Source organism: Zonotrichia leucophrys, chromosome 8 (genome assembly GCF_028769735.1).
Source record: "Zonotrichia leucophrys gambelii isolate GWCS_2022_RI chromosome 8, RI_Zleu_2.0, whole genome shotgun sequence".
Classification (NCBI taxonomy): domain Eukaryota; kingdom Metazoa; phylum Chordata; class Aves; order Passeriformes; family Passerellidae; genus Zonotrichia; species Zonotrichia leucophrys.
The window spans coordinates 9,078,857-9,092,160 of NC_088178.1; the positions used below are offsets into that span (position 1 = coordinate 9,078,857).

Genomic DNA, 13,304 nt, shown 5'->3' on the forward strand with positions numbered 1-13,304 from the left:
CACTGTAAATTTCTCTGTCATATCTTGACTTGCTGTTCACTTTCTGTGATTTCCTGTGTGCTGCAGCACCAGGAGGCAGGGCTAGTCCTGGCAGTCATAAAAAAGGAGACTTGGTTCCCCCTTCTGGGAAAACTGCCAGATATGTACTACTTCAAAAGCTGAAATATATTCTAAGAACTTTGATCAACAGTCTTAAAACATTAGGCTAATTCTTCCTTCATTTTCAGCATGTGAGAAACCAAAAAGGTCAAATGTGACTTGAAATGCATGTCAATTAAGGTGGATGTGGAATGCCTGGGTACTTGAAGAAAGTCATAAAAGTCCAACCATGAAATTTTTATAACAGTGCTTGCATTAAGAATAGAGGCATTTTAGCATGTGTAGTCCTAACAGCATTTCAGAAGTCAGTATGGGTAGCTGTATTCTCACAGCAGACTTCCCCATTTGACACAAGATTTTTTGGATGCCTGAAGATGACATCATCCTGTCCTTATGCAGGTGGTGGTTTCTACAGCAGAAAAGCTTTCTTACTTAATTTTTATTTAATCCTTTATTAATTTTCTAAGAGTATACTTGGTTGTTGGTAGGAAATATTGTTAAAAATTTGTGCCTTTCCCAAATGGCTTTATTGTGACAGGGTTCCAATTGTCTTTAAGTGTCCAACATAGGCTGTTGGTTTTCCAGTTATTACCTAGGGCACATGAGGAGGGACTGTGTTCTGTGTAAAGTCATTTTCCTTGTGGAAGCTTGATGTATGTAGGACACTACTGTCTGAATGGAAAGTGAGACTTGCTTAACCTGGAAGGGGAGAAAGTTCCTAAGCACATGATGACAGCTCAGATGGCAGCACAGGGTGTTTGGCACAGCCATTCCAGCTGGCTTAGTTGATATCTAAAGCTGTTCTTTTTGGACAGAAGACCATCAAATTGTTACTGTGCTCTTGTGACCTAAGATTGCCTAGAAATATTTTTGGTAAATATAATCACAATTTTTGATTTCACGATAAAATTTACTTACATATATGTCTTTTATTGAGAGGTAATTACTTTTCAGAGGAGCTGAAGAATGGGTCTGCTCTATGATAGTGCTTCTTCCTTTTCATTTCAGTCATGTTTGATTTTATTGAAATTAAAACACTCTTTTTTCTGATGCCTTTTTAATGGAAGCTCATCATGGAGAAAACAGGAGAAAAAAAAGCTTCTTTCAGTTATGAGAGAGGGGCTTTATTCTCTGTTTTACACCTGTGCATGGATTTTACTCTCTGCTTGAAGACAGTGTCTCTAAATGCTCTACAATGTGTTAAGTGACATAACTGAGATGTGAACTTCTACTTTTCCACTATCTGCCCATTTTCATCTCACGTTTTCTCACATCTTATATGCCCTCCTTCCTCTCCAGTCTTGCAAGTCATGGCTGTGCCATCCCCTCCCCATTTTGTTTTCCTGGCTGGGTTAGTTGTGTTCCTGTTTCCTTTATGTGTATTTGGTAATGGTACCCCATGTGTGTCTCTGCTGTCAAGAGCTTATTTGGCTTAGAATCCTTCAGTTATCCTCTGGTGGAGTTGCAGGATTTCAGCCTTTATTTGTTCCAAAAGGATTGCCAGTTTTGGGTTCTTATGAAGCTTTCCAACAAGAATGTTTATTTTTCACTAATAAAATTTTATTTGGCTGAAATATGTACAATATTGATAAATGTTATATTAATGTGTACAAAATGTATGTTTGTGGAATAAAATGTGAGCAGAAGCAAGTAGCAGTAAGATGCTGTGGGAGAAAGGACAAGCAGATGGTGACAGAAACCACTCTTGCTGAATTTGTAGTTGCTGCTGAGTCCAGATGACAGAAAGAAGTAGTATTCTTGATTTGGTTTTTATTGGGGTATGTAGCACAGTGAGAACTGTTTCAGGTTTTTAATAGTAACTTAACCAGCAGAATTCACAAAATGGCATATTGGATCTTTCCTTCCTGTTGTACTCTTTGTGCTTCATCCTCCCATGTTTGATTTGTGTTTTTGTAATTAGGAAGGTAATGATTAGGTTCTCTCTTTTGCCAGCATGGAACTATGTTTTTCAGATGCTGTTAAAATGCTACCTAAATAAAAACAGAAATAAAATAATATCCTCACTTCTGAACTTTTACAAATGTCTGAGCTATATTTTGAGTTAAAGAAGCATCGGAAAAGGTCAGCCCCGAGTAAGCTATGACTGTAGCAGTGTAAACTGAAAAGTTTTAAGGTAAGTTCTTTACAGGTGCTAAATCTCAGCTCCAAACTATGCTGCAGATGATGCCTGAGGAAGCAGCAGAGCCTCAGCTCCTGCAGCTCTGGGTAACCCCTGCAGCAGAACACCTGGGGTACAGGGCAGTGTTCTGAGCAAGGACCAGTCCAAGGGCAGAGTAAGCAATTAATGGTCACAAAGCATCTTTAAATGGCAAAAGAGTGGTAAATACCTAAGTCAGTGACTGTAAGGCTGGATGAGTTCACTTTAGGAGCTATTTTTTAAGGAAACCATAGCTACTCAAAATTTCAAGTATGTAAAGCTGCATATTTCAACAAAATTTCAGATTAATTGCATTTCTGCCTTACATTGTTCCATCTTTCTTTCATTCCAGAATTGGAGGCCCCATGTTAGAGATTCAGACAATGAATCTTTTTATCTAGGACGTACATTCATTATTCATTGTACATTGTCAGTGGATTGCTACTTCAGGCCTGAATTACAGTTAATTAATCTTAGAAAAGCACTTGTAATTTCACACTTTATGGAGCACTATTGTCTCAGCACAGCAGTGCTGTGGTGGCAAAATACTCTAATGCTTGTTGCTGTTCAGTATTCTATCTCTTAATATTTCTGTGCATTTGGGTCTTTATTTTGCTTGCTTCTCTGGAGGTTTATGTTACAGCAGTCATGCTTGTGATGTGGTTTGGAAATGCTTTTTTGCTGGTTTTACTGTATACAGAATTTTGAACAGAACAAATGTAGGTTTATAATCTTTAAATTTATCCTTTTCAATGCTGAAAAGGAAAATCTGGAAAAGTGATGGTCCAGAGCAAGTGGAGTCAGATGGATTCCCTACTTGGCTCTTCAGATAATGGGTTTGGTTGGTAGCTGGTAATTGATCAGATGCAGTTTGGACTTAGAAGCTTGGCCTTGATGTTCTCCATCAGGTGGTTCCACGTGGTTCTAAACCTTTTTGCTATGCCTGTAGCTTTCTGGGGATGTGTATATAAGAACTTCACTCAGGAAGTTAAACTCAAGTATTGCAACTCCTTTGTTTAGTTTACACATCTGCATAGGAACAGTTCCCACTGTGAAGCTTATAACAGCTTAGAAAGTATTCTAAAAATACCAGTATCTCTTGACAGTACTTACAACTGACATTTCTGGAATGCTAAAAGAAAAGGCTATAGTCTGTGCTCACATGAAGGTACTAGAGAAGAGATTGAGTGCAAAGTTACCTGAGATCCCTTAGTTGCATAGCACACAGAAGTGTGATAACTATCAATCTATCTTTGTCCTTCTTCTCTCCCTTTGTACACAGATGATTGCAGGATGAGATGAACAACTGAGAACTAAAAAGGATTATTTCACTCAGTGTTGCTTACTAAATGGGGAAAAAACTGCTAAGGGCTTTTAAAATGCTCCTTTAGATCTCTTCAGCTGTATTTGCCTAATTGTTTTAAGGAGTTTCACAGTAATTGCTAGCTAAAGTAAAAAGCTTACCATGATTACACTTTTTGATTACCCTCTTTATATAAACTGTCACATCATAAAAATATTTAGTCTATTGTTTGCTGCTTATGAATTAGGATTGTTTTAAAAAAACTAATTTTTAGAAATGTTGATCTTATTATAGTCCTTGAAAATAGAAACTGGGGGGAAAGACTTAAAAGTTTAAATAAGAATAAATTACACTGTGCAGTTTGTGCTGAGTGGAATTGGTGCTGACTGGAGGAGCTTACCTCCGAACTGAATTACCCTGTGATCCTGACTTCATAAATGGAGTTAAGAATTGGAATTATTGTTAGTCTGATGAATAGCCTAGCAGTCTAATCTAAATACAGCAGTTTTTATTACTAGCCAGTTACAGTGATGATAACACTGGTTGTCTAATTCCTGCTGGTTTCCAGTAACCAATGTGTGGAGCATCATCAGTGACCTGAGCTCTGCTGGGAGGAGGGTGCTGGTAGTGTCTTTATAGGAGACTTTACTGGGTGATTTCAAGCAGTCAGCTTGTGTTGGTCCAAAAGCTTATTGTTCAAGCCTATCCAAAAAGCCAAAGTTGTTTTAGACTTTGATTATATCTGCTGGAATTTCCTCCAGACCGTGCAGTTGCACTGAGCCGAGCTGGATCCAAAACTGGGTTAGACACAGTCTAACCATTTGACTGCAATGACTTAGTTGCAGTTGAGTCACTCAGCTGCAGGACACATGCTGCTACAGCTAAAACCAAGCTCAGAAAATTAGTGCAGTCCCAGGGAAGGCTGGACAAAAGGTTACAAGTCCTTGGGCTGTGTGAGTCTGGGGTGGATGAGACCTGGGGCCTGCTGATAGCCATGGGGGTACTGTCTGCAGTGAAAGTCGTGTGTGTGAGAGAGATCTGTGCAGCACTGATGCTGAGCATAGGCTGACCTTTCAGCTGGGCTTGCTGAGTCATGGAGCTGAAGGTGGAATTAATCTGCCTGCAAAGCTGTAAGCTGTTCCAGTTATGATGGAAGTACTGCCATCCCTCCACCAGTGATGGCCAGTGTGCAGCACATCACAGGCAAAGGGCAGCCTGTCCTGCTGAGCAGCCCTCAGTGCTGCCAGGTGCCCTATGCAGTGCTGCCATGCGCTTGAAAGGGTGTTCTTCAAGTCCTTCATTGCCACTTCCATTTCTCAGGGTGAGACGTTCTTCAGTGTTGAGTCATCTGCTGGTGAGGAACAGGGAGGCTTTTTCCTTGTGTTTACAGTAACCTCCTTGTGTGAGCTGACATGGCTTGTTACACTGGCATCCTCTGGTCTGAACTGCAGCAGTTCGGCAAAATAAAAGATGATCTATTCAGAGAGAAAATCTCTGAAAGCTTTTTGCATCTGGTGTGATTCAGAGGTTTTGCAGAGGCCATGGATTGAATGACATTTTCACCTTTTTTTTTAGTTGTTTATTTTTAAAATATCTTGGTGGAGGAAGTTAATGTCTGTGGAACTAAAGTTGTAGATTTCTGGGAAATGCTATTTATAGTCTTTTGAGGTTAGATCTGGATTAAAATCTGAGAACCACAAGAATGCTGAACAGTAAATCTTAAGATTGTCTGTATTTGTGGTTGTACAGATCAGATAAGACTTATTTTTGCTACCTGGCTGTATTTAATTTAGGTAATTTCTGAAATACTCAGTTTAGCTGAAACTGTGACAAATTTGCAAAGATGCTTATGAAGTGCAGCACAAGTAAAGGGAGTCATGTTTATAAAACTTAAGTCTGTCCTTTGGGGAGAGCAGCTGCTTGGTCTAGTCTATTCCATGCTGTTTAATAACAAATTAGAAGTACTGGGAATACTATCCAGAACACACAAACAAAATTTCGTCTTTCTTTCCTGTGCCTTGATTCTGCTTTTCACAGGCCTGGGTCTAGGGTTTTATTTTTGTTGTTTTGGTATTGCTGTATGAGATGTACTGATTTATGTCCCTAGCAGAGGCTTAGCTTGTAAAAAAGCTTTTCTTGGAAAACCTGTTTGTTTAGGTGTGTAGGGAGTTGTTCCTGGAATAGATAAATTATTGTGCCTCTTGGCATATTGGAACACCCAGTAACAGGTGCAAGCTGCCCTGTTTTGTCACACAATGAAGATCATTCGGTTTGAATCTTGAAACTTTGTTTCTGGTCGTTTTCCAAATCTTACAAGGAGATAGTTTGCATACAGTTTTTACTCTGGAATTCTGTCCCCAGTTTTGAGTAGGTTTTCCAGGGTGTTTAGAGTTGAATCTCTGCATCACTTACAAGGAATGATCTTATCTCACTGTTGTCTAGAAGTCAACAAAAATGAAGCCTCAAGATGCTCCCTTGTACCTGTTCCCTTATTTCCCTTGCTTCCTGGTACAGTTTCATTAGTTGTTTTTGGGAGATGCTATATAAATTTTTCTGTTTTCTGGTCTCTCAGGTTATAAGGAAAAATATTTGATTTCATGCCTTCTCAGTATTTCCTCAGTTAATGTGCTACCTGTAATATTTAGGATTTTCTAAAATGTTTCCCAGGGAAATCATTAGACTCCCTCATGACTGTACCAAACCCTAGCACTTTAATAATTCTAACAACACATTAAAGAGCAAGGCTTTTTCATTCAAAGTGCAGATCTATAACAGATACAGGCTATTTCATCTCCTTCACTAAGTTTCCAGCTTGAATTCAGAAGCTCTTTTCCGTTTTCATCAGTGTTACTTATCTTTTGATGCTTGTACCTGTAATTTCACATATAGTACTCTTTTCTTCTACTACATCTGAAATTGCTTTATTTCTTAGTGTTAGCTTTCCTTTCTTGTGCTTTAACTTGCTGTGTTTGTTAGGTCCCCCCCAGTCTCCTGCTTGAATAACTGCTTTTAAGTCTGTTTATTTCCCATCATCCTGGCATTAGTATACAAGTAATTGTGTAGTGGCTTATTCCCTTTCTTTCTTGTTCAGTAGTTTTATTTTATTGTTTTCTTCTTTCTTCTCTTCTACCCCTTTTCTTACTATCTGCAAGTCTGGTATTTGATTTTTTTAGTATTTTTTTTATTACTTTTTCTTTTGCCTCTTCAACAAGTGAGTCTGGTATCCACTACAGGCTCTTATTTCTGATGCCAGCTCTGAGGACAGAAGATGAGATGTGTGAAGAGAAGTAGTGGTTAGTCAAGGGCACACGTGTGCTCTGTGAGATCTGTGTTCCATACATGAGGTTTCCAGACTTCCTTTCAGTTGATTAAAGGAATGACAAACTCACTGTGCAGAGTGGTGTAGAAAATGAAGGTGAGGTTCAGCAAATGATGTGCAGACTCCCTGATGTGTCTGAACTTCTCTGGGGAGAGGGAAGGAAGGTGTGGTTGGTGTGAGCAGCCAGGCAGTCAGTTTGAGATGACCTCTTTGCAGACTTTCAGTACTGACGCTGCTGTTAATCCATATTTTGGTTTCTGGCGTTAGTGGCAAGATACTAAATAGAAGTTGTCAGCTGTTGAGCTTTTGGAGTTGATACCTGTGATCTTCACAGGACATAAAGCATCTTTTCTTGGTGACTACCTGTCTAGAAACATGATATGCATGAGAAGTTCTAATTGAAAAGGTAATTTTGGAAGTGTTGTGGTGATGAATAAAGCTGAGGGTGTCTGATTCCTCTGGATAGTTCAAATATAATGTGCAGACCACAAAGAAGTTGGAGATTATTTATTTTTTGTTTTGTTAAATTCAGAAGGTAATCACCAATGAGAGAGGAAGGATTCTTAGAGGAAGTAGCATTTTGGTAATTTTAAAGGGAAATAGTCAGTGTATGGAGGTGCACATTAGTGAAGTGAAAACCCAGAGGGTGTGAAAAAGAGAGTGAAAAGAGACATTACATTAAATATAGATTTGTAGAATTTGGACAAGGACTGTAATGGCAGAAAAAAGTGCCAAACAAAAAGTGAAATTAGTGAAGAATAATTCTCATTCTTCAGGCTAACTGGAGAATGCAAAAATGAGACACATTGTAAAATAATTTGGAGTTGGTTATGAGGTGGGGGAGAAAAATGAAGAGCAGAGATGTCTAAGTGTAAAAGCCTATAAAAATCAAGGTGACAGATAAGGGCTTAGAATAAAGGGCTCTAGTACAGATAGCATAACCTAAGTCACTTCTTTGCTGGCTGAAGGGAAGGAAATGGGAGAGAAGGAATTGGAGGTGACAATGAAGTTCTGATCCTGAGAGTAAAACAATATGCATTTTTTAGAATTGAAGTGGAAGCCTGTAACAAGACTAAGGTGTAAAAAGATATGCTCAGTACTAAGGAATCAGTTTGTGAAAAAAGTGTGGCAGAATGGGATAGGAGCCTGAGATTTGAAGCATTTATAAGGTTGCTGAATTATTGCTGTGTGTTGGAGCAGATATTCAGAGGTGGCAATTAAGTCATTGGAAAGCTTATACTTAAAATGGACTTGTTTCCTGTGAGGGGACTAAAAGAATGGCCACAGCACTAAATCAGTGCATCAGAGCATTAGAAATATTTCTTACTGTAATATTACATCTTGCCATGAAATGCATAATTCAGGTTGCTTTATGGATACTATGAAATAATGATTACTCAATTTCCTGTATTTTTATCACTTAATAACAATGTTTTATCTCTTGTGCACAGATATTTGATTTAATGGATGCCAAAGCCCGTGCTGACTGCATCAAAGAAATAGATCTTCTTAAGGTAAAAGATTTTGTTTAGAAAATATGTATCTGTCATCAAAAAATGTGGTATGTTTTTCATAGACATAATTGAGGTGTCCACTGTTCTTTGTGTAGAGTTTTTTAAATGCCTCACTTTGTAGAATTTTGTGATCTTTATTTTAGAAGTTAATATTGAGAAGTAAATCTGTAATGAGTAACACTTCTAGTAAAAGTTTCTGCCAAAATTAAAATACTGTCCTTTGTACAGTAAAATCCTGACTTCAAAAATTGATTTTGCTATCTACTTCAGAAATCAACTTCACTGTTCCAGATAAGTTTAGCATGTATTGGATATATACATTGAAGCAAAAGTCCTCTAAAACTGCAGTGTCAGTCACCATGTAGATCCTAAAATGCCATCCTGTTCTTGCAGAGTATTTGTAAATGCTTCTTATCAGCATATACTTTTCTAATTTGTATCATAGTGAAATCGATTTTGGGGGTTGTTTTGTATGCCTAAATAAGAATGTTTCTTATGTTACTCTTAAAACATGTGGCGTGCTCTACACTAAAATGTGAATTACTTTTTTGCTTTCTTAGCAACTGAATCATCCAAATGTAATTAAATATTATGCCTCATTCATTGAAGACAATGAACTGAACATAGTGTTGGAATTAGCAGATGCTGGAGATCTCTCTAGAATGATAAAGGTAGGGATTACCTTTTTTAAAAAAAATAAAGAGCTTGTAATGTTCAGCTTTGGCTTTTCATTCTGCGTGATCATCACTGGGTGAAATGCAATAAAAATGTCAGGATCTGAGAAAAGTAAGGTTTTTAATCTGATCTTTTGTTTTTTTAGTGTATGCCAATATTGAGGCTTATGTAAGTATTTTTAACACTTTGCTCCGGATGTAAGTGCAGATGGGGCCATAAGTAGACTAAGTTATATTAGTGCTGGGGAGAAGAAAAAAAAGCTGTAAGGAAAAGCATTGCCACCGTTTAGAACAAACCATTTTAATGGCATTCTGGATATTTTGGCACAATTGTTTTGTGTTCCAATATTCTATTCTCAATAAAAGAAGTGAAAGCAGAGAACTGTGGCCATACAGCAGAACTGTCTTCTAGACCTTGAACTTGATCTGCTAAAAATATATTTCATATTTCTTTGAGATGACATGAAGTGAGTTTACTGATATGTGGTTGTGCATTATGGGTTAATTGTTTTTGGGTTTTTTTGTAATATTTAAATGCCTATTTAGCTAATCAGTAAAATTTATCCAAGACCCATTGTATAAAATTCTGTATTCTGAAACTTCTATGAAGTTTTAACTGCCTTTTTTTAATGTTGGTCATTTGACAACTGCTTCCTCTTGTTCCCTTTCCTTTTTCCACTGTGTCTTGGGTCTAGTATGTCCCTTTTAGCATTTTTCCTTGTGTGCACACCAGCATTATTGCTGTCAACACAGCACAACACCACTCTGGGCACAAACAATGCCAGTCAATTAGTGTTCACTCAGCAGCACCAGGCACAGAACACAGTTGGGCTGTTTTGCTTGGGACCTACATGAATAGAGAATGTTAATTTCTTCATTAATGACTTTCATGCTGGGGTTTTTTTTTTTTTTTTTTAGCTTTTGAAGAATATTCCTTTCTAAATTGATAATTGTGAGGTAGGACAGTCAAAATTTAGTTCTAAGCAGGTTGACAGCGTCTGTTAATATTTATAGCCAAATGTGATATTTTTCTTCATCTCATGAATTATTAATTTTGTGGGCTTACATTTCATAAAACATAAAGGAAGGTTTGTCTTTTCTTTTGAATGTTCAGTTTTGACACAACAGTTACTAATATGAGTACTCTGTGACAGATTGCCTTATGGCATGTCTGGTCTTATGACCCACTGAAGCTTTTTCTTTTTTCCCTTGCTTTTTTTTTATTATTTAATTTTAAATCCGGTGTGTGGCTTTTTCAGTGCAGTTGGCCTCATTACACCTTGTTCAAGTCGGTGGGTATTTCTTACAGGCTCGATCTTGGAGGCACTTTGTGATTGTCCTCTTAACACAGGGATCATGTTTAATGTAGCAAACTTAGATTGCTGTTTGATGTTAATGACAGCCTATCAGGCTATTATTAAATATGTATGAGGTGTCACAATGCACTGTCTTCATGCTGCTGGTGGAGGAAATGATTTGGTAGATTACTTTGACAATATGAGTTTAAATGTGGGGCTCACCAGTCTTAAAAATGTATTTTAAAAATTGCCTGGAAAATGAATGATACATAGTAGTATAGAATCTTCCTAGAAGAGTGGCTGCCTGTCACACTCTTAGGGTAAATAACTATGTGTGTTATCAAGACAAATAAACTGCTTTGGTTTCCAGTGTTCTTGCTAGAATGTTGCTCTAAGTTGTTGGGGAATGTGGAGACACCCTCAGAACAATGTTTGGGTACCAAGCTTGTGTGATTTGTAGAGGGGATCAAGGATGTTTCTGAAGTTGTAAATGACCACAGCTTGAATGACACAAAAAACAATGTTAATGTGAGGGAAAACTACTTAATTAGTTTACTTAGGTATTTGTTATGACATTATTGGCACATCAGAGAATACTTACAAGGCTGCCTGCCTCACAGTGCACCTTAATGAATTCTTTAGTTCTTCCCTTAATGAACGACATCCCTACTGCCCCAGCTTTCATACTGTCCCTCTTGTCACCTGCAGATAATGCTCTCTTTGTCCCCTTTGAGTAGGCAACTGAGCAAAATCACTTGGTGTATTCAGATGTATTCTAATAGAATTCATAGAATCTGCTGTGTGTCCAAAAAAAAGCAGCTGTGCATTGGCATTTACATATCACATAATGAAAGCAGAGGTATGTCGTGTTCTCTCTGCTGCTGTGTTTATGTATGTACATACACAGATTTAATCCACTTTACCTTCATTATTTTTTTAATTGTCTCTGTCACAGGGAGATGTTTCAATATAGCCTCCATTCTCAAAAGCTGGAGAGTTCAAAATTGAGAATTTCTTACTGTACAGCTTTTAATGGCCTGTTAGTGTTCTTGGAAGTGGCATATTGGCTTATCAGTAAAACTGAGAGGGAAACATGAGTGAGAAGAAATGTTTGTATTTGACTCCTTGTTAGTTTTGCACTGCAGTGCCTCAGCACTGTGTAACCCCTCTATGGGCATGGTGAAAGAAGGAAAAACTCCTGATTTTTCTGCCAGTGAATTAGATTGCTGGATACTATTACCTCTGAGATATCACAAGTAAATCATTATTAGCTATTGTGCTAAGTCCTGGTTGCTCATGGTCTGTTGTTTGTCTGTGGTCTCCACTGCAGAACATGTGATAGTGCATGGCTGCCAAGGTTCAGGGTAGTTCATGAGAACTGCTGTTACCTCATAATACAACCTCCTTCTGCAATACAATAATATGTTGTAAGGCAAGATTGAGGCTTGGTCCCTTTTCTTGTTAGTCTTAGTTCTCCTCTGCCACAAACAGTGACAAAGTGAAAATTTTCTGTGGGTTTTTTCGTTTGTTTTCTTGCTTTCAAGCAGCAGTTGATATATTGGTTAAAGAAATTGCCACAGATAAAGAAGAATCTACTAATTGAATGAAGAAAATGCATGATAATTCAGTAAAAAGACCTGGTTCATAAAGTCCTGAAGATGTTGGAACAAGAGAACTTGAATTGTTGTGCAGAATAATTAGCATAGTATTTAAAGCTAAATATAAAATTACTAGGCTTGCAAGAAGGGATGTTATCAAGGCACTAAAATCTTGGGGGTTTTTAACTCAGCACTAAACTTCAAAGTCTGTTTAATTTCTGCAGTTATTTTTAGGTTTTAGTTTCTTCTGGCAAATAATCTTAGTGCACTGAAAAAAATTGCAAACTTTAAACTGAATATGTCATACAGATCTTAAGGAAGTTAATAATGTTTTGGAAACAAGCATAAAAGCTTTCATCTGAAAAGTTGAAAATATGTGTGCTGCCTTCGCAAGATAGATGGAAAATAACTTGAATTGTACAAAATGTCACCTAGGCACTTCAGTCACTCCTCAGACAGCACTTTTTGTGTGTATTTTTTCAACTTTATTTAAAGATAAACATACTATAATTAGCTGGGTAAAATAACAAATATTTTAAAACATCACTATGCAATTCCTATTGGTATCTCCAGTTTCTATAGCTAGGACCAGTGAGTTCTTTGTCCTTGAACTTGTTTTTTTATAGGATAGTCCAAATGCAGAAATAGTCACTTCTTCCCAAGTAACTGATGCAGATCTAAATTGTTCCTTGCAGGAGCTGGAGCTCTGTTCAGACTTGTTTGAAATCTCATGAATTCTAATTTCAATGTTTCAGTAGTGGTGGATATTTTGGGCTTCTCTGTATGAAACTGCATCAGGCAATTTCTCCTCTCCACATGGTCTGGAATGCAGCCCCTGCTTCCCATGCCAAAGTACATTAGCTCTGGAGGTTGAAACTTCTTTGCAGCCCTCTGAGGTTGGCTACAGCTTACCTGGGTAAGGGCTAGCTGCCCTGGGAGCCTCAGAGCCCATCACTGCCCATTCCCTCTGCAGTGAAGCTGCTCGTGTTGCAGGGAATGTTGTTTTCCCAACTGTTTTCTGGTGGATTGCTGTCCTGGGAATGTGCTGGAAATGTATAGATGCTTTTGCAGAAAGCAGGATTTTCTGATAAGTATTGCTAGTACATGGTAGCTATAGTTTGACTGTTTAATTGCAATAGCAGTAATTTTTTTTTTGCTGTGATATTTGCAAGAATTTTGGGAGTATGAAGTTAGGGAAGCATCTGTGTAGGGAAGAGGTGCAGTGTCAGAATTTAGCAGGCCAGGTGTTAAATTTTACGTGCCCTTCCCAGGATTTTGGGAAATCCTCAGCTATTAACTGAGGGCTATTATTTGGCTATCTGTCTTTTTATTGTCCAAAGC

General features: G+C 37.8%; 1 protein-coding gene across 3 annotated transcripts in view; it reads left to right on the forward strand.

Annotated features, from left to right (window-relative positions):
• The window catches only part of NEK7 (NIMA related kinase 7), a 67,145-nt gene that overhangs the window by 17,146 nt on the left and 36,695 nt on the right, over positions 1-13,304 (forward strand). For all 3 annotated transcript variants that reach the window (XR_010441186.1, XM_064719676.1, XM_064719675.1), the window contains 2 exons: positions 8,331-8,393; positions 8,954-9,064. Coding sequence is in view for 2 of the 3 variants with exons in the window: in XM_064719676.1 (XP_064575746.1) it covers positions 8,331-8,393; positions 8,954-9,064 (174 nt within the window). In the remaining variant the exon portion in view is untranslated. The remainder of the gene's footprint in view (positions 1-8,330; positions 8,394-8,953; positions 9,065-13,304) is intronic.